Source organism: Oncorhynchus kisutch, linkage group LG22, assembly GCF_002021735.2.
Source record: "Oncorhynchus kisutch isolate 150728-3 linkage group LG22, Okis_V2, whole genome shotgun sequence".
NCBI classification, from domain to species: Eukaryota; Metazoa; Chordata; class Actinopteri; order Salmoniformes; family Salmonidae; genus Oncorhynchus; species Oncorhynchus kisutch.
The window spans coordinates 38,666,840-38,688,955 of NC_034195.2; the positions used below are offsets into that span (position 1 = coordinate 38,666,840).

General features: G+C 45.7%; 1 protein-coding gene across 4 annotated transcripts in view; it reads left to right on the forward strand.

Moving 5' to 3' along the window:
* Nucleotides 1-22,116, forward strand: part of LOC109867273 (SLIT-ROBO Rho GTPase-activating protein 1) — a 148,119-nt gene that overhangs the window by 114,717 nt on the left and 11,286 nt on the right. For all 4 annotated transcript variants that reach the window (XM_031801749.1, XM_031801745.1, XM_031801747.1 and 1 more), the window contains exons 18-20: nt 1,489-1,568; nt 13,268-13,448; nt 20,612-20,749. In XM_031801749.1, coding sequence (XP_031657609.1) covers nt 1,489-1,568; nt 13,268-13,448; nt 20,612-20,749 — 399 coding nt within the window. The remainder of the gene's footprint in view (nt 1-1,488; nt 1,569-13,267; nt 13,449-20,611; nt 20,750-22,116) is intronic.

The following is a 22,116-nucleotide window of genomic DNA, read 5'->3' on the forward strand; positions in this document are numbered from 1 at the left end:
GACCGAAGCGATCACAATTGGGAAGGAAACACTATTTATAACCTAAAGTGCATCACATAGAATTACATTAACATACCAAAGTAAAGTTTGGCAGGATGGCTCCACAGCTGTGAGGAGAGCCTGTCTCCTCCTCTGAAGAGCACGTCTCTCTCTCTGTTCCTTGGCAGAGCGTAAGCCTTTGCTCTGCCAGAGATAATCACCTGTCACAGCCATCAGGACACCATCCCTGACTGAGCCACATCAAACTTAGAAGATTTGTTGTCGTCTCCCCCCCCCCCCCCCACACCCCCAGGGGGGTGAGGCGGGTGGCTGTGGTGTGTTACCCTGGGAAGCGGCGCTAAGTGCCAGTCGGAGGAAATCTGTGGAAGATGTAAGGGGCATTAATGCCAGGGACGTCTGAAAACCGATAAACAGCACCTAGCCTATGTCATGGGAATACTGATGATGCCCTCTATTTGGTAGTCGGTGGCTGCCAATAGTCGGTGGTTGCCTCACAATGTGGCTGTAGGTGCATCTCAAAATATCTAAAGTCAAGTCAGTGAGACAGACCTGTCCATTACACAGGAGCTCAGACTCAGACTTGTTTACTTAAGACAATTTTTTTTTACCTTTATTTAACTAGGCAAGTCAGTTAAGAACAAATTCTTATTTTCAATTACGGCCTAGGAACAGTGTTTAACTGCCTGTTCAGGGGCAGAACGACAGATTTGTACCTTGTCAGCTCAGGGGTTTGAACTTGCAACCTTCAGGTTACTAGTCCAACACTCTAACCACTAGGCTACCCTACGTGGGCAATGTTATTTGGTCCCTAAGCCCTTTATGCAGGGGCCACTTCCTGAGTGGGACCACATCCTGTGTTTGATAGGGATCACTCCAGTCTGCTACTCTTTTGGCCAAAATGACAACTGACATGATGCACACTTGAATCCCAACTGGCACTTGTCAATATTCCAAAATTATAAACCCATTCGCAAGCATCTTTTGTGGTAGTGGCTAGGTTGTTGCTACCGTGACTCAGGAGGGACAAACGACAGTAACTGCCAGGGTAAGATATGCAAACATAGCACACCCACATCGAACCACACCCCCAAGACCCAAATCTTGTTTTTCTTAATGAGCAACAGAAAAACACATGCAGAATCGGTGCGTTCAGCCCCCTTTAACAGCGGCCCTTCAGACCTCGGTGAAGACTGAATGCAGGCTGTGGGGATAAATGAGTTTGACACCCCTGATCTACACTAAAAGTCTTTGATAGATGAGATATATGTGAGTGCATACTACTACCAGGTATTTGCTTTCACCAGTCCAGTAGTGTCACATCATTGCCAAAGAAGGAAAGGAGGCAAATAGGGGAATCCACTTTAAACAAGATACACGCTGAGGATGGATGAAATTGAGTAGCGGGTACAATTGTATCCATGGTAGCCTGACCTCAACCTATAATCTCTGACCCCTAACCCTGACCTCTGACCTTCTCTCCACCCACAGTGAGAGTCCCTACAGTGAGCATGGGGCCATAGAGGAGGTGGACAATGAGGGAGGCACTGAGACGCATACCAGTGAGGATGGTGAGTACCCTTCAACCAGGCACCCTTGTAACCCTATGATGTAATGACATACCAGATGTGAACGTCATGGGAAAAGCATACTTTCTTTCTCCAGTGTCTGTGCTGTGGTCTACTGAGGGTTAAATCCAGACTTTCTCCAGTGTCTGTGCTGTGGTCTACTGAGGGTTAAATCAAGACTTTCTCCAGTGTCTGTGCTGTGGTCTACTGAGGGTTAAATCAAGACTTTCTCCAGTGTCTGTGCTGTGGTCTACTGAGTGTTAAATCAAGACTTTCTCCAGTGTCTGTGCTGTGGTCTAGCGAGGGTTAAATCCAGACTTTCTCCAGTGTCTGTGCTGTGGTCTACTGAGGATTAAATCCAGACTTTCCCCAGTGTCTGTGCTGTGGTCTAGCGAGGGTTAAATCCAGACTTCTCCAGTGTCTGTGCTGGGGTCTAGCGAGGGTTAAATCCAGACTTTCTCCAGTGTCTGTGCTGTGGTCTACTGAGGGTTAAATCAAGACTTTCTCCAGTGTCTGTGCTGTGGTCTACTGAGGGTTAAATCAAGACTTTCTCCAGTGTCTGTGCTGTGGTCTACTGAGGGTTAAATCAAGACTTTCTCCAGTGTCTGTGCTGTGGTCTACTGAGGGTTAAATCAAGACTTTCTCCAGTGTCTGTGCTGTGGTCTAGCGAGGGTTAAATCCAGACTTTCTCCAGTGTCTGTGCTGTGGTCTACTGAGGGTTAAATCCAGACTTTCTCCAGTGTCTGTGCTGTGGTCTACTGAGGATTAAATCCAGACTTTCCCCAGTGTCTGTGCTGTGGTCTAGCGAGGGTTAAATCCAGACTTCTCCAGTGTCTGTGCTGGGGTCTAGCGAGGGTTAAATCCAGACTTTCTCCAGTGTCTGTGCTGTGGTCTAGTGAGGGTTAAATCCAGACTTTCCCCAGTGTCTGTGCTGTGGTCTAGCGAGGGTTAAATCCAGACTTTCCCCAGTGTTTGTGCTGTGGTCTAGCGAGGGTTAAATCCAGACTTTCCCCAGTGTTTGTGCTGTGGTCTAGCGAGGGTTAAATCCAGAATTTCTCTAGTGTCTGTGCTGTGGTCTACTGAGGGTTAAATCCAGACTTTCTCCAGTGTCTGTGCTGTTGTCTAGTGAGGGTTAAATCCAGACTTTCCCCAGTGTCTGTGCTGTGGTCTAGCGAGGGTTAAATCCAGACTTTCTCCAGTGTCTGTGCTGTGGTCTACTGAGGGTTAAATCCAGACTTTCTCCAGTGTCTGTGCTGTGGTCTACTGAGGGTTAAATCCAGACTTTCTCCAGTATCTGTGCTGTGGTCTACTGAGGGTTAAATCCAGACTTTCTCCAGTGTCTGTGCTATGGTCTACTGAGGGTTAAATCCAGACTTTCTCCAGTGTCTGTGCTGTGGCTACTGAGGGTTAAATCCAGACTTTCTCCAGTGTCTGTGCTGTGGTCTAGCGAGGGTTAAATCCAGACTTTCCCCAGTGTTTGTGCTGTGGTCTAGCGAGGGTTAAATCCAGACTTTCCCCAGTGTTTGTGCTGTGGTCTAGCGAGGGTTAAATCCAGACTTTCCCCAGTGTCTGTGCTGTGGTCTACTGAGGGTTAAATCAAGACTTTCTCCAGTGTCTGTGCTGTGGTCTAGCGAGGGTTAAATCCAGACTTTCTCCAGTGTCTGTGCTGTGGTCTACTGAGGGTTAAATCCAGACTTTCTCCAGTGTCTGTGCTGTGGTCTACTGAGGGTTAAATCCAGACTTTCTCCAGTATCTGTGCTGTGGTCTACTGAGGGTTAAATCCAGACTTTCTCCAGTGTCTGTGCTGTGGTCTACTGAGGGTTAAATCCAGACTTTCTCCAGTGTCTGTGCTGTGGCTACTGAGGGTTAAATCCAGACTTTCTCCAGTGTCTGTGCTGTGGTCTAGCGAGGGTTAAATCCAGACTTTCCCCAGTGTTTGTGCTGTGGTCTAGCGAGGGTTAAATCCAGACTTTCCCCAGTGTTTGTGCTGTGGTCTAGCGAGGGTTAAATCCAGACTTTCCCCAGTGTTTGTGCTGTGGTCTAGCGAGGGTTAAATCCAGACTTTCCCCAGTGTTTGTGCTGTGGTCTAGCGAGGGTTAAATCCAGACTTTCTCTAGTGTCTGTGCTGTGGTCTACTGAGGGTTAAATCCAGACTTTCTCCAGTGTCTGTGCTGTGGTCTAGTGAGGGTTAAATCCAGACTTTCCCCAGTGTCTGTGCTGTGGTCTAGTGAGGGTTAAATCCAGACTTTCCCCAGTGTCTGTGCTGTGGTCTAGTGAGGGTTAAATCCAGACTTTCCCCAGTGTCTGTGCTGTGGTCTAGCGAGGGTTATATCCAGACTTTCCCCAGTGTTTGTGCTGTGGTCTAGCGAGGGTTAAATCCAGACTTTCCCCAGTGTTTGTGCTGTGGTCTAGCGAGGGTTAAATCCAGACTTTCCCCAGTGTTTGTGCTGTGGTCTACTGAGGGTTAAATCCAGACTTTCTCCAGTGTCTGTGCTGTGGTCTAGTGAGGGTTAAACCAAGAGCCCACTGGCCTGTGTGGATAATCCTGCCTTGCTAAATGGAATGACCTTGGAGGGGCAGGGAACTGGGCTCCAGAGATGTGGGCATCTATTCATATTCTAATTCCTGCTGTATCGCCAACACCCCATGGGACCTGGGCCACACAGTGATGGCAGCACCTCCCCCCCCAGACCCCTGGTGGCCTCTTCCTCCGGACCCCCTCGGGTAATGTGATGAGGGATCTTTAAGTTTTTTGGGTAGCCGATAGTATTTGAATGAGCCCTAATCCTATGGGTTGGTCACTCAAATATACCCAGCATATAAATACTTTTGGGGAATTATTTTGAACTCCAAATATGAATGGGGAGTGATGATGATGAATGATTATGTCTATAATACCATCTGTATTGTCTATGCTTTTAAACGACTTCAGCGTGTGTTAATGTGATAGGCCTCACTCACACCATTCTCAGAGACACTGCACTGCAGGCCAGGGAACTATATACTTCTAAAACTAAGTAAAAAGTGTGAGTTGAGACGTCTGCTCTTCCATCTGTTCTGTTGGACCCGGTCTCAGACGAGGGGGGTGCGATGGAGTTGGTTTGTTCCAAATCAAATACACTGACTCTCCTCCTCCGTGGGCTACAGAGGGGTCAGGTTGGCTGAATAGGACAGAAACTGGTTGTTTCTCAGGGAAACATTACAAAAACGCTGTACAGCTAAATTGCCTTTAGACATTTTGTAGAGAATAAATATATTCCTAAACATGTATCTTGTTTTCAATAATGCATTAAAGTAAAACTGCAAAGAATGTGGCAAAGAAATGTACTTTATGTCCTGAATACAAAGCCTTAGGTTTGGGGCAAATCCAACACATCACTGAGTACTATTCTTCATATAGCATGGTGGTGGTTGCATCATGTTACGGGCATGCTTGTCATCGGCATGGACTAGGGAGTTGTTTTTAGGATGAAAATAAATGGAATAGAGCTAAGCACAGGCAACATTGTAGAGGAAAACCTGGTTCAGTCTGCTTTCCAACAGACACTGGGAGACAAATTGACCTTTCAGCAGGACAATTTTTATTTTACCTTTATTTAACTAGGCAAGTCAGTTAAGAACTTAAGAACAAATGCTTATTTTCAATGACGGCCTAAGAACAGTGTGTTAACTGCCTTGTTCAGGGGCATAACGACACATGTTTCCCTTGTCAGCTCGGGAATTCGATCTTGCAACCTTTAACCACTAGGCTACCTGCCGCCCCAATAACCTAAAACACAAGGCCAAATATACACTGAACCAGTGTAGACACTGCGTTGCTTACCAGGACGACATTTTTTTAAATTTATTTATTTTACCTTTATTTAACCAGGTAGGCAAGTTGAGAACAAGTTCTCATTTACAATTGCGACCTGGCCAAGATAAAGCAAAGCAGTTCGACAGATACAACGACACAGAGTTACACATGGAGTAAAAACAAACATACAGTCAATAATGCAGTATAAACAAGTCTATATACAATGTGAGCAAATGAGGTGAGAAGGGAGGTAAAGGCAAAAAAGGCCATGATGGCAAAGTAAGTACAATATAGCAAGTAAAATACTGGAATGGTAGTTTTGCAATGGAAGAATGTGCAAAGTAGAAATAAAAAATAAAAAATAATGGGGTGCAAAGCAGCAAAATAAATAAATAAATAAAAATGAAATACAGTTGGGAAAGAGGTAGTTGTTTGGGCTAAATTATAGGTGGGCTATGTACAGGTGCAGTAATCTGTGAGCTGCTCTGACAGTTGGTGCTTAAAGCTAGTGAGGGAGATAAGTGTTTCCAGTTTCAGAGATTTTTGTAGTTCGTTCCAGTCATTGGCAGCAGAGAACTGGAAGGAGAGGCGGCCAAAGAAAGAATTGGTTTTGGGGGTGACTAGAGAGATATACCTGCTGGAGCGTGTGCTACAGGTGGGAGATGCTATGGTGACCAGCGAGCTGAGATAAGGGGGGACTTTACCTAGCAGGGTCTTGTAGATGACATGGAGCCAGTGGGTTTGGCGACGAGTATGAAGCGAGGGCCAGCCAACGAGAGCGTACAGGTCGCAATGGTGGGTAGTATATGGGGCTTTGGTGATAAAACGGATTGCACTGTGATAGACTGCATCCAATTTGTTGAGTAGGGTATTGGAGGCTATTTTGTAAATGACATCGCTAAAGTCGAGGATTGGTAGGATGGTCAGTTTTACAAGGGTATGTTTGGCAGCATGAGTGAAGGATGCTTTGTTGCGAAATAGGAAGCCAATTCTAGATTTAACTTTGGATTGGAGATGTTTGATATGGGTCTGGAAGGAGAGTTTACAGTCTAACCAGACACCTAAGTATTTGTAGTTGTCCACGTATTCTAAGTCAGAGCCGTCCAGAGTAGTGATGTTGGACAGGCGGGTAGGTGCAGGTAGCGATCGGTTGAAGAGCATGCATTTAGTTTTACTTGTATTTAAGAGCAATTGGAGGCCACGGAAGGAGAGTTGTATGGCATTGAAGCTTGCCTGGAGGGTTGTTAACACAGTGTCCAAAGAAGGGCCGGAAGTATACAGAATGGTGTCGTCTGCGTAGAGGTGGATCAGGGACTCACCAGCAGCAAGAGCGACCTCATTGATGTATACAGAGAAGAGAGTCGGTCCAAGAATTGAACCCTGTGGCACCCCCATAGAGACTGCCAGAGGTCCGGACAGCAGACCCTCCGATTTGACACACTGAACTCTATCAGAGAAGTAGTTGGTGAACCAGGCGAGGCAATCATTTGAGAAACCAAGGCTGTCGAGTCTGCCGATGAGGATATGGTGATTGACAGAGTCGAAAGCCTTGGCCAGATCAATGAATACGGCTGCACAGTAATGTTTCTTATCGATGGCGGTTAAGATATCGTTTAGGACCTTGAGCGTGGCTGAGGTGCACCCATGACCAGCTCTGAAACCGGATTGCATAGCAGAGAAGGTATGGTGAGATTCGAAATGGTCGGTAATCTGTTTGTTGACTTGGCTTTCGAAGACCTTAGAAAGGCACGGTAGGATAGATATAGGTCTGTAGCAGTTTGGGTCAAGAGTGTCCCCCCCTTTGAAGAGGGGGATGACCGCAGCTGCTTTCCAATCTTTGGGAATCTCAGACGACACGAAAGAGAGGTTGAACAGGCTAGTAATAGGGGTGGCAACAATTTCGGCAGATAATTTTAGAAAGAAAGGGTCCAGATTGTCTAGCCCGGCTGATTTGTAGGGGTCCAGATTTTGCAGCTCTTTCAGAACATCAGCTGAATGGATTTGGGAGAAGGAGAAATGGGGAAGGCTTGGGCGAGTTGCTGTTGGGGGTGCAGTGCTGTTGTCCGGGGTAGGAGTAGCCAGGTGGAAAGCATGGCCAGCCGTAGAAAAATGCTTATTGAAATTCTCAATTATGGTGGATTTATCAGTGGTGACAGTGTTTCCTATCTTCAGTGCAGTGGGCAGCTGGGAGGAGGTGTTCTTATTCTCCATGGACTTTACAGTGTCCCAGAACTTTTTAGAGTTAGTGTTGGAGGAAGCAAATTTCTGCTTGAAAAAGCTAGCCTTGGCTTTTCTAACTGCCTGTGTATAATGATTTCTAGCTTCCCTGAACAGCTGCATATCACGGGGGCTGTTCGATGCTAATGCAGAACGCCATAGGATGTTTTTGTGTTGGTTAAGGGCAGTCAGGTCTGGGGAGAACCAAGGGCTATATCTGTTCCTGGTTCTAAATTTCTTAAATGGGGCATGTTTATTTAAGATGGTTAGGAAGGCATTTTAAAAAAATATCCAGGCATCCTCTACTGACGGGATGAGATCAATATCCTTCCAGGATACCCCGGCCAGGTCGATTAGAAAGGCCTGCTCGCAGAAGTGTTTCAGGGAGCGTTTTACAGTGATGAGTGGAGGTCGTTTGACCGCTGACCCATTACGGATGCAGGCAATGAGGCAGTGATCGCTGAGATCTTGGTTGAAGACAGCAGAGGTGTATTTAGAGGGGAAGTTGGTTAGGATGATATCTATGAGGGTGCCCGTGTTTAAGGTTTTGGGGAGGTACCTGGTAGGTTCATTGATTATTTGTGTGAGATTGAGGGCATCAAGTTTAGATTGTAGGATGGCTGGGGTGTTAAGCATGTTCCAGTTTAGGTCGCCTAGCAGCACGAACTCTGAAGATAGATGGGGGGCAATCAGTTCACATATGGTGTCCAGAGCACAGCTGGGGGCAGAGGGTGGTCTATAGCAGGCGGCAACGGTGAGAGACTTGTTTTTAGAGAGGTGGATTTTTAAAAGTAGAAGTTCAAATTGTTTGGGTACAGACCTGGATAGTAGGACAGAACTCTGCAGGCTATCTTTGCAGTAGATTGCAACACCGCCCCCTTTGGCAGTTCTATCTTGTCTGAAAATGTTGTAGTTTGGAATTAAAATGTCTGAGTTTTTGGTGGTCTTCCTAAGCCAGGATTCAGACACAGCTAGAACATCCGGGTTGGCAGAGTGTGCTAAAGCAGTGAATAGAACAAACTTAGGGAGGAGGCTTCTAATGTTAACATGCATGAAACCAAGGCTATTACGGTTACAGAAGTCGTCAAAAGAGAGCGCCTGGGGAATAGGAGTGGAGCTAGGCACTGCAGGGCCTGGATTCACCTCTACATCGCCAGAGGAACATAGGAGGAGTAGAATAAGGGTACGGCTAAAAGCTATGAGAATTGGTCGTCTAGAACGTCTGGAACATAGAGTAAAAGGAGGTTTCTGGGGGCGATAAAATAGCATCAAGGTATAATGTACAGACAAATGTATGGTAGGATGTGAATACAGTGGAGGTAAACCTAGGTATTGAGTGATGAAGAGAGAGATATTGTCTCTAGAAACATCGTTGAAACCAGGAGATGTCATTGCATGTGTGGGTGGTGGAACTAATAGGTTGGATAAGGTATAGTGAGCAGGACTAGAGGCTCTACAGTGAAATAAGCCAATAAACACTAACCAGAACAGAAATGGACAAGACATATTGACATTAAGGAGAGGCATGCTTAGTCGAGTGATCAAAAGGGTCCGGTGAGTGGAGAGGTTGGTTGGTGATTTAGACAGCTAGCCAGGGCATCGGTAGCAAGCTAGCATAGGATGGAGGTCTGTTGTTAGCCACCTCCTGCGCTCCGTCAGTAGATTAGTGGGGTTCCGTGTGGTAGAGGGGATCAATCCAAATCACACAACAACAACAAAAATAAAAACAATAGATATAGTTATAGAGGCCCAAGAAGAAAACATAATAATAATAATAAAAAAATAATTAAAATAAAATAAAAAATAAAAAATTGTCCGATTGTCTATTCAGATAGCAGCCGGTAAGACAGCTAACGGTTAGCAGGCCGCAGATGGGCGTTCAGGTAACGTCGCGACGGAGGAGCCAGCCGAATAACTCCTTCGGGTAGATAACGTCGGCAGTCCAGTTGTGAAGGCCCGGTGGGGCTCCGCGAAGGCAGCAAAACGGGTCCGGATAGGCGACTGCAGCCCAGGTGCGATTGATGGAACTCAGGAGTGATTGACGGAGCCCGCTAGCTCCGGAACAATTGATGTTTGCTCCGGAATCGACGAAGGCCGACAGTCACACGGATAGCAGCTAGCTAGCTGTGAGATCCGGGCATGAATGTCCAGAGAGCAGTCGAAATCCAGGGACATGGAGAGAAAAATTGGTCCGGTATGCTCCGCTCCGAGCCGCGCTGCGCCGTACAGAACTGGCGATAGACTTTCGAGCCAAAGGATAGCCGATGACCACAAACCGTGGTTAGCTGAACACCAACGACTTGCCAGTAAAGGAGCCAACTAGCTTCTGAACTAGCTTCTGGATTAGCTTCTGGCTAGTTTCAGGCCAGCCTCCTGGAGTTTCTGGCTAGCTTCTTGGAGGATTACAGATCTGAGGTAAATAATACTTTTTTATAAATATACATTGGTGAGGTGGGTTGCAGGAGAGTGTTTTGAAGATGAGTTGATGGAAAATAAAAATAAAATGTATGTGAAAAAGTTGTAAATATATATATATACAGGACACGACAAGACGAGGACAAAAGACGTCTGAACTGCTATGCCACCTCGGAGCATTCTAGACATTGAATGTTCCTGAGTGGCTTAGTCACAGTTTTGACTTAAAGCGACTTGAAAATCTATGGCAAGACTTGAAAATGGCTGTCTAGCAATGATCAACAACCAACTTGACAGAGCCTGAATAATTTTTAAAAGAATGTGCAAATATTGTACGATCCAAGTGTGCAAAGCACTTAGAGAGACTTACCCAGAAGGACTTTATCATTGTGGAGTATTATGTGTATATGGGTGAGAGAAAAACATCTATTTCATGTTTAATTCAGGCTGTAATACAACAGAATGTGAAATAAGTCAAGGGGTATGAATTCTTCCTGAGGCACTGTACATAACAAACATTTGACAAAAATGCTGTACAACTACGTAACACAAAACTTTACAAACACGTTCAAAGTTGTGTTGTAGCCGTCCACATTGTCTAGTCTACAACGGAGCCCAACACGGCTCCATAGTAATAATAAAAACACACATTTGTAGCCTAATCATAATAACAGGCACAATCCCATCTCCTTTCCCTTTAGGTCTGAAAGTGTTTTTAGATTGTCATTTTCATCATTCACCATCAGTCTTTATACATCATTTATACATGAGCTCCAGGATGGAAATGTAAACCATCACGTCTCATTACATAGCTTTCCTAGCACACCCTCTTACAGAGTCAGACACATGTATGTCCATTCTAACTAATGAAGACACCTGGGGTGTGATTATTCGGCACCAAATGGAAGAAAAATCAATGAAACGGGGGAGGGACTGACTGCTTGGACATGTCCAATAAGAAAAACTATTTTTCCTAATGAATGGCACCTGATGGTACAGACTAGAGCATGTAGTTAACACACATGGCAGATATCCATTGCAAAGCAATTAATTATGGACAGGCAGGCCTAATAAACCATATGAACCTAACTCGGGCTACCATGGTATTGGTCCAAATACTGTCACCCTGTTAGGGTTGAGCGGAAAGCCTTTTTGACCCTGATGTTATTGCCATTCCCTGTGGGCTCTTGAAGCCCATTCAGACCTATTGTCCTCAGTTAGTGGTTGAAAATACTTAGGATCTTACTCAGATTTACAGTTTTGCGGTATGACGTCAATGTTCGATCCTAGTTGTCTTCAAGGCTTCAATGTCTTTGTTAGCTCTTGTTGTATCATCCACCTTTTGTAACCAGCCAATAAGGCCAAGCCCTCTCCTCTCAGCCCTCCTGGTGTGTTAAAGCCCATTTACTCCCATTATGGATGAACTGGAGAAGCCACATTTACAGAACTGGTGTGTGTGTGCGTGTGTGATAGGAAACACATGCATCACATGGGGGAAAATGGTTGGAACTTCCGAGTGTGCCTTAATTCTAATTCTTTCACATGCTACAGACAGTACTCAATTTTAATGACCTGCATTCCGTCAACTCCTGTAACAACTGGCAATGACATCGTAGCGTGACATCATAGCGCGACATCGTAGCGTAACATCGTAGCGTGACATCGTAGCGTAACAGTGCGAGTGACAGTGTCCTTTTTTTAGATGCCCATCTCTCTCGCTCTGTCAATACATTGATGTTCCTTCCCTCTGCTGGTCAAACACTATAGGGTGTTGGAGTAGTGCATTCTCTTTACCCAGTTCAGTAAACACTGAACATGTCATTTCTCTTCCCCTATGACCCCCCCCAAATCTGTCCCTGCTCATCATGTCCTGTAGCAGATAAGCAGGATCTTAGATTTATTTTCAGAGCGAGCGAGAGCGAATTCATTGGGGCCTGCCTAGCTGCTGCTTTTCTGCCTCTCACTCTATCGATTGTTGCCGTATCTCACTCCAAGGTGGTGATCCCTATTCACATGCATGAGCAGAGCGAGCCATGGGACTAGTCCACTGGGGTGTAACGGCATCCTACATTGCACTGCTGTTATATCAGAACCTCTTACTTTTTCTGTCCAGCTATGTTTTTGTGCACGCACTTCTATGAGTGTCCTTGTCTATGAGCTTGCGCACTATAAAATTCAAATGAAATCAGAGATGAAATTCCTGTCTGTCATGTCTCATTGACTCCACAACACCCCTATCATTCCCCACGGCAGAGAGGGGGGAGAGGGAGAAAAAACAAGAGAACCAGGATACATGTTATCTTGGAATCACTGTCCTCTCCACTGCTCCTCTCACCAGGATGCTCATCAGGGAATCTCACTGAGTTGTTTCTGTGAAAAGAATGTCATGGTGGTTTTCACACATCCTGCTCTGGTTTCCTGCTATCTGAGCTCTGTGGCGCTTCTCCACTGATACCTCTTATCGAGGAAGCCTTGCTGTGGGGAGGAGCAGCAGGGACCCCCTGTCTGACTTGAGGAATTCTAGTGGTTGGATGTTCTTGGGGGTGGATGGGGTTGGGGGTGGGAGGAAACTAACCATTGACGATTGCTGTATCGCCATTGGTCGGGAGTCATGGCTGGCACCACCTAAGAGGAAAGGGCCCATATGACTGTTCCTTGATGTTTTTAGCTCACCTGCCAGCAGTAACAGGTATGTCTTAGTGCGATACTGACTGTGTTAAAGGTTTCTAACAACATTTGAAATAATATGTGGTGTGGTAATGTACTCCCAATAACACAGACACTCGCAACAAAAAGCAGATGACAGTGTTTGTATTGGGTTTACCTTATAAACACTGTCCTCACTCAGACATCCCATGCAGAATCTCCATAGGTCTTTGTGACAGCTTGTCGTAGTCTAACCTCAGCAGAAGTCCATACTCTGGCTAACGTACTGTGTACTGAGCAGTATAGATCTCCTTTCACTAAGAGCTATAATCATCCCTGTTCAGAGCCTTCAGGGCCTGTTGTCCAGGGTGTTATATTGTATGTGTGTAGCTCGGTTGTTATTGACACTAACTAAACTAGACTGACTGCTGCTGCTTTCAATCTCAGATCAATAATACCAGACCCATTTGTGACATCATTCGGACATACATAATCGTGACATATAATTGGCAGAAATGTTTATACTCTGATGACACCGCTCTGCTAAAAGAAAAATGGATTCCTTCATGTACTTTATCAGCCTTTAGTTTGACATACCTGACTGTGTGTTCCTCGTTTTCTTCTGCAGAGGGCGAGCCCATCGAAGCAATTGCCAAGTTTGACTACGTGGGACGTTCTGCCCGAGAGCTGTGCTTCAAGAAGGGCGCCTCCCTGCTGCTGTACCAGCGGGCATCGGACGACTGGTGGGAGGGACGGCACAACGGCATTGACGGCCTGGTACCTCACCAGTACATCGTGGTGCAGGACATGTGAGTATGCAGCCCATAGACACACACACAGCTTCTAGAGGAGACACTGGCACATTTATTATCTACATATTCTTATTCCATTCGGACAGGAATAAGAATATGGACAGGTAATATGGACAGGTAGACAGGTAATATGAATACATCTGGAGACATAACAATATGTTGAATTAAATCAATGATTTTTAAAGACACTACAGGTGGTTTTGCACAGGATTCGTTGGTGGGGCAGGATTTGTAGTTGCTCTCCAATAATGGTACTTGCACAATATGTCCTCATCCTTGAAGTCTAGACCACAACTCCCTTAACAATTACATAAGACTGCTGTTTAGAGAGGACTCTTGTATGCAGTAAATTTGTTCCACTTCCTTGAAGAGGATTCCTCATTACAACTTGCGTCCTGTTCAAGCTATTGTTCACTCACGTAACTGACCAATCAGCCACTCAATCACACTGTATTTAGCATTTTATTTTCACTCTTAACAGAGAAGATCCACCCTCCCTTAATCCCATTTGGGGTTCCTTTTCAAAGTGAAAGTGACGACATCCGTCCATCTTTAATGTTCTTCCTCTGAATTAATCACGGCCTTTTCTTACTAACAATGACTCTGAGGAGCCACGGCTCTGGGGCTGTGTGACAAACCCCAAGCGCCCCTTCACACTGGCAACCGTCTCCCTGCCCAGGCAATGATCCATGCCTAATGGGGTGGAGCTACACCCTCATTAAGAGGGTGAGAGAGACATTGTTTAGTAGCTAGCCAGAGAAATGCATGTTTAAAGCTCTCCCCCTCCGTTAGTGTTGTAGGTCCTTTACCAGCTGTCCCTACATGTGCCTGTATCAATAATTCACTGGGGGAGGTGCCGGGGCTGATGGCTGTTTTCTTAGTTAAAGGAATGACCCTGAGAATTTACAGCCAGGTGTCCTGAAGTATGGCCAAGCATACTGTACTTGTGTGTGGAGGGGATATAAACTCAGCAAAAAAATAAACGTCCTCACTGTCAACTGCGTTTATTTTCAGCAAACTTAACATGTGTAAATATTTGTGTGAACATAAGATTCAACAGAGACATAAACTGAACAAGTTCCACAGACATGTGACTAACAGAAATGGAATAATGTCTCCCTGAACAAAGAGGGGGGTCAAAATCAAAAGTAACAGTCAGTATCTGTTGTGGCCACCAGCTGCATTAAGTACTGCAGTGCATCTCCTCCTCATGTACTGCACAAGATTAGCCAGTTCTTGCTGTTAGATGTTACCCCACTCTTCCACCAAGGCACCTGCAAGTTCCCGGACATTTCTGGGGGGAATGGCCCTAGCCCTCACCCTTCGATCCAACAGGTCCCAGATGTGCTCAATGGGATTGAGATCCGGGCTCTTTGCTGGCCATGGCAGAACACTGACATTCCTGTCTTGCAGGAATTCATGCACAGAACAAGCAGTATGGCTGGTGGCATTGTCATGCTGGAGGGTCATGTCAGGATGAGCCTGCAGGAAGGGTACCCTATGAGGGAGGAGGATGTCTTCCCTGTAACGCACAGCATTGAGATTGCCTGCATTGACAACAAGCTCGGTCCGAGGATGCTGTGACACACCGCCCCAGACAATGGCGGACCCTCCAAATTGATCCCGCTCCATGTTACAGGCCTCAGTGTAACGCTCATTCCTTCGACGATAAACACAAATCCGACCATCACCCCTGCTGAGAGCTAACCGCGACTCGTCAGTGAAGAGCACTTTTTTGCCAGTCCTGTCTGGTCCAGCGATGGTGGGTTTGTGCCAATAGGCAACGTTGTTGCCGGTGATGTCTGGTGAGGACCTGCCTTACAACAGGCCTACAAGCCCTCGGTCCAGCCTCTCTCAGCCTATTGCGGACTGATGGAGGGATTGTGCATTCCTGGTCTAACTCGGGCACTAATGGGCGGATATCACTACTAAAAAAATTCTGTGTGACATACGCTGACTTTACCAAACATTAGGAACACCTTCCTAATATTGAATACCCCCCCTCGGTACAGCCTCAACTCGTCGGGCCATGGACTCTACAAGGTGTCAGAAGCGTTCCACAGGGCCCATGTTGACTCCAATGCCCACAGTCAAGTTGGCTGGATGTTAATACACACAGGAAACTGTTGAGAGTGGAAAAACCCAGCAGCGTTGCAGTTCTTGACACAAACCGGTGTGCCTGGCACCTACTACCATACCGCACTCAAAGGAAATTCAATATTTTGTCTTGCCCATTCACCCTCTGAATGGCACACATTCACAATCCAGTGGATTTAACAAGTGACATCAACAAGGGATCATAGCTTTCACCTGGATTCACCTGGTCAGTCTGTGTCATGGAAAGAGCAGGTGTTCTTCATGTTGTGTATATTCCATGTATAGAAGCACTTGGGTGAAATACAGTAAGATGAGCATTGTGTATCAGATTGCTGGGCCTCAGTCATCCTTCTTGTGTGGACGTAGCATACGTGCACATTTTTTTAATTTTTAATTTCACCTTTATTTAACCAGGTAGGCTAGTTGAGAACAAGATCTCATTTGCAACTGCGACCTGGCCACAGAGTTACACATGGAATAACCAAACATACAGTCAATAATACAGTAGAAAAAGTCCATATGCAGCATGTGCAAATGAGGTGAGATAAGGGAGGTAAAGGAAATAAATAGGCCATGGTGGCAAAGTAATTACAATATAGCAATTAAAACACTGGAATTGTAGATGTGCAGAAGATTAATGTGCAAGTAGAGATACTGGGGTGCAAAGGAGCAAGATAAATAAATAAATACAGTATGGGGATGAGGTAGTTGGATGGGCTATCTACAGATGAGCTACAGTGCCTTGCGAAAGTATTCGGCCCCCTTGAACTTTGCGACCTTTTGCCACATTTCAGGCTTCAAACATAAAGATATAAAACTATTTTTTTGTGAAGAATCAACAACAAGTGGGACACAATCATGAAGTGGAACGACATTTATTGGATATTTCAAACTTTTTTAACAAATCAAAAACTGAAATTGGGCGTGCAAAACTATTCAGCCCCCTTAAGTTAATACTTTGTAGCGCCACCTTTTGCTGCGATTACAGCTGTAAGTCGCTTGGGGTATGTCTCTATCAGTTTTGCACATCGAGAGACTGAAATTTTTTCCCATTCCTCCTTGCAAAACAGCTCGAGCTCAGTGAGGTTGGATGGAGAGCATTTGTGAACAGCAGTTTTCAGTTCTTTCCACAGATTCTCGATTGGATTCAGGTCTGGACTTTGACTTGGCCATTCTAACACCTGGATATGTTTATTTTTGAACCATTCCATTGTAGATTTTGCTTTATGTTTTGGATCATTGTCTTGTTGGAAGACAAATCTCCGTCCCAGTCTCAGGTCTTTTGCAGACTCCATCAGGTTTTCTTACAGAATGGTCCTGTATTTGGCTCCATCCATCTTCCCATCAATTTTAACCATCTTCCCTGTCCCTGCTGAAGAAAAGCAGGCCCAAACCATGATGCTGCCACCACCATGTTTGACAGTGGGGATGGTGTGTTCAGGGTGATGAGCTATGTTGCTTTTACGCCAAACATAACGTTTTGCATTGTTGCCAAAAAGTTCAATTTTGGTTTCATCTGACCAGAGCACCTTCTTCCACATGTTTGGTGTGTCTCCCAGGTGGCTTGTGGCAAACTTTAAACAACACTTTTTATGGATATCTTTAAGAAATGGCTTTCTTCTTGCCACTCTTCCATAAAGGCCAGATTTGTGCAATATACGACTGATTGTTGTCCTATGGGCAGTCTCCCACCTCAGCTGTAGATCTCTGCAGTTCATCCAGAGTGATCATGGGCCTCTTGGCTGCATCTCTGATCAGTCTTCTCCTTGTATGAGCTGAAAGTTTAGAGGGACGACCAGGTCTTGGTAGATTTGCAGTGGTCTGATACTCCTTCCATTTCAATATTATCGCTTGCACAGTGCTCCTTGGGATGTTTAAAGCTTGGGAAATCTTTTTGTATCCAAATCCGGCTTTAAACTTCTTCACAACAGTATCTCGGACCTGCCTGGTGTGTTCCTTGTTCTTCATGATGCTCTCTGCGCTTTTAACGGACCTCTGAGACTATCACAGTGCAGGTGCATTTATACGGAGACTTGATTACACACAGGTGGATTGTATTTATCATCATTAGTCATTTAGGTCAACATTGGATCATTCAGAGATCCTCACTGAACTTCTGGAGAGAGTTTGCTGCACTTAAAGTAAAGGGGCTGAATAATTTTGCACGCCCAATTTTTCAGTTTTTGATTTGTTAAAAAAGTTTGAAATATCCAATAAATGTCATTCCACTTCATGATTGTGTCCCACTTGTTGTTGATTCTTCACAAAAAAATACAGTTTTATATCATTGTTTGAAGCCTGAAATGTGGCAAAAGGTCGCAAAGTTCAAGGGGGCCGAATACTTTCGCAAGGCACTGTATGTACAGGTACAGTGATCTGTGAGCTGCTCTGACAGCTGGTGCTTAAAGCTAGTGAGAGAGAGATGAGTCTCCAGCTTCAGTGATTTTTGCAGTTCGTTCCAGTCATTGGCAGCAGAGAACCGGAAGGAAAGGCGGCCAAAGGAAGAAGGAAGCCAACGAAAGCATACAGGTCGCAGTGGTGGGTAGTATATGGGGCTTTGGTGACAAAACAGATGACACTGTGATAGACTGCACCCAATTTGTTGAGTAGAGTGTTGGAGGCTATTTTGTAAATGACATCGCCGAAGTCGAGGATGGTCAGTTTTACGAGGGTATGTTTGGCAGCATGAGTGAAGGATGCTTTGTAGCGAAATCGGAAGCCGATTCTAAATTTAATTTTGGTTTAGAGATTCTTAATGTGAGTCTGCAAGGAGAGTTTACAGTCTAACCAGACACCTAGCTATTTGTAGTTGTCCACAAATTCTAAGTCAGAACCGTCCAGAGTAGTGATGCTGGACGGGCGGGCAGGTGCGGGCCGCGATCGGTTGAAGAGCATGCATTTAGTTTTACTTGCATTTAAGAGCCGTTGGAGGCCATGGAAGGAGAGTTGTTTGGCATTGAACCTCGTCTGGAGGTTAGTTAACACCGTGTCCAAAGAAGGGCCAGAGGTATACAGAATGGTGTTGTCTGCGTAGAGGTGGATCAGAGAATCACCAGCAGCAAAAGCGACATCATTGATGTATACAGAGAAGAGAGTCGGCCCAAGAACCACCATAGAGACTGCCAAAGGTCCGGACAACAGGCCCTCCGATTTGAAACACTGAACTCTATCAGAGAAGTAGTTGGTGAACCAGGCGAGGCAATCATTTGAGAAACCAAGGCTGTTGAGTCTACCGATAAGAATGTGGTGATTGACAGAGTCGAAAGCCTTGGCCAGGTCGATGAAGACGGCTGCACAGTACTGTCTCTTATCGATGGCGGTCATGACATCGTTTAGGACCTTGAGCGTGGCTGAGGTGCACCCATGACCAGCTCTGAAACCAGATTGCATAGCGGAGAAGGTATGGTGGGATTTGAAATGGTCGGTAATCTGTGGTGTGTGTGTAGGATTGCAAACCCCCGGTAATTTACCAAAGTTACTGGAATTTTCTGAAAAATTCCAGTAGTTCACTAGTAACATTAGTATATGACCGGTAATATTCCTGCGCTTTGCAACCCTAGGTGTGTGTGGTTTATTGTCCAGTCCATTATTCCCCACTCCACCAGGCTCTGTGGCTACTAAGCAGCTCTGATTGCTACCACCTGACAAGATCAGTCACCATCTATAGTGTATGCAGCTAGTGCTCAGCTCAGTCAGGCACGCAGCCCACTGAGATAACCCATACAGCTGGCTTTGGTCATGCTGCCTGGCAGCCCTGGACACACCACTTCTAATGGAAGGATAATAGATCCAGGCCTATAAGTCAACATGAGCCTGGAGGAGAGGCTAGTTAGGAATGCTTGACTGAACTCAATGCACTGAACTATTCACTGTGGTATCAGATGATTTCATCTCCTAAACTATTCACTGTGGTATCAGATGACTTAATCTTCTAAACTATTCACTGTGGTATCAGGTGACTTCATCTTCTAAACTATTCACTGTGGTATCAGATGACTTCATCTTCTAAACTATTCACTGTGGTATCAGATGACTTCATCTTCTAAACGATTCACTGTGGTATCAGATGACTTCATCTTCTAAACTATTCACTGTGGTGTCAGATGACTTCATCTTATAAACTATTCACTCTGGTATCAGGTGACTTCTTCTAAATTATTGTTGCATAAAAACATGGCTTGGACTTTTGCCGGATTTTCTTTTTGTCTTCTTTTGCGTGTCTGTGTGTGCGTGTCTGTACGTGTCTGTGTGCGTGTATGTGTCTGTATATGTGTCTGTGTGCGTGTCTGTGTATGTGTCTGTGTGTGTCTGTGTGTGTGTATGTGTCTGTGTATGTGTCTGTGTGCGTGTCTGTGTGTGTGTGTATGTGTCTGTCTGTGTGCGTGTCTGTGTGCGTGTATGTGTATGTGTGTGCGTGTCTGTGTATGTGTCTGTGTCTGTGTGTGTCTGTGTGTGTGTATGTGTATGTGTCTGTGTGCGTGTCTGTGTGTGTGTGTATGTGTCTGTCTGTGTGCGTGTCTGTGTGCGTGTATGTGTATGTGTGTGCGTGTCTGTCTGTGTGCGTGTCTGTGTATGTGTCTGTCTGTGTATGTGTCTGTGTGCGTGTATGTGTCTGTGTATGTGTGCGTGCGTGTCTGTGTCTGTGTATGTGTCGGTGTATGTGTCTGTGTGCGTGTATGTGTGTGTGTGTCTGTGTCTGTGTATGTGTCTGTGTGCGTGTCTGTGTCTGTATGTGTCTGTGTGCGTGTCTGTGTCTGTGTATGTGTCTGTCTGTGTATGTGTGTGTGTATGTGTCTGTGTATGTGTATGTGTCTGTGTCTGTGTATGTGTGCGTGCGTGTCTGTGTGTGTGTCTGTGTATGTGTCTGTGTGCGTGTCTGTGTCTGTGTATGTGTCTGTGTGCGTGTATGTGTCTGTGTGCGTGTATGTGTCTGTGTGCGTGTGCGTGCGTGTATGTGTGCGTGTATGTGTCTGTGTCTGTGTATGTGTGCGTGTATGTGTCTGTGTGCGTGTATGTGTGCGTGTGCGTGCGTGTCTGTGTGTGTGTCTGTGTGCGTGTCACAGGGATGATAATTTCTCAGACACGCTTAGTCAGAAGGCTGACAGTGAGGCCAGCAGCGGCCATGGAGCTGAGGACAAGTGTTCAGGAAAAGACATGAGCTCTCCTACTGACACCAGGATCCCTGACGCCTACATTGGCAGGTGAGCTCAACCACATCTCACCTCTACCTTACCTAGTGAGGCAGTATTTATTAAGCACCAAACAGAAGAATATGGACTGAAACATGGGGGGGACAACTTGGACTTGTCCAACAAGACACAAGCATTTCTGTTTTACATTGCATGACACACACACCCTAGCCTACTGGAACAGCACACCTTGACGTCTCACTGTGGAATCTTCTCAGGTATCTCGTTAATGAAACACAGCCAAACCAATAACTGCCTGTTTTCTGGGTCTGGCTGCCAGGGGGTGGTTCTGGCTGCCAGGGGGTGGGTCTGGCTGCCAGGGGGTGGGTCTGGCTGCCAGGGGGTGGGTCTGGCTGCCAGGGGGTGGGTCTGGGTGCCAGGGGGTGGGTCTGGGTGCCAGGGGGTGGGTCTGGGTGCCCTACCACCACCCAGTCCACTGTGCTCTGTGGTCAACTACTAAAAAAACAAAAACATTTTTAAACATTCTGGAATGGAGATGAATCTAGAAGGAATTCCAAGAGAGGAAAAACAGTTGTGTGTACCTGTACCTTATGACTAACACTGAGGGACAGTACTGGAGTTAGTCAGTCTACATGAGAAGGACCAGATGTCATCTTACATGCAGAGTCATCCACAATGTCAGCTAAACCTGTCAGCTAAACCTGGGCCCGTATTCACAAAGACACTGGGAGAGCTGATATAGTATCAACTTTTTTAGAAAAAATAATATAGACAGAGCAGACCTGATTCTAGGTCAGCGCTCCTACTCTCAGCCTAATGGCCAATAGAATCATCGTTGATGATGAGTTGTCCCAGTCAGTGGATAATCTAAGTCCATTTTCAGATGGTTGGCTTCAGTCAACATCAGGGTGTAAATACATTAGAGTGGTTATTTCATAGTTGTCATTCTCAGAGCAATCTAGGGCAGACACACACACACACACTCCTGGCGTATCTTTTTGGCAGGGACTATAAAGGCTTCTGGGAGAGCTACAGTATTTTCTCACTCGTTCTTCTGTTCATTGCTGCATTCTAATTTGTGTGACGGAGTAGGCAACCTTGAGAAATCTGTCACTGGCATCAGCCCTGTAAGTTTAGATAGTGTTTTATTGAAAGGCTTGCTCACTTCACCTCTCTCTCTGCTGGAGAAATGTTAATGAATCATACTTTTGACTAGCTATGCGTTCCATTCCTTGTTATCCCCTCCCTTGCTACCCCTGGCACCCCTCTACCCCTTGAGCCAGGACTACTTTCTCTACCCCCTGCTCCCTCCCTTTCTCTCTACCCCCTGCTCTCTATTCCCTGCTCTCTTTCTCTCTACCCCTGCTCTCTTTCTCTCTACCCCCTGCTCTCTTTCTCTCTACCCCCTGCTCCCTCCC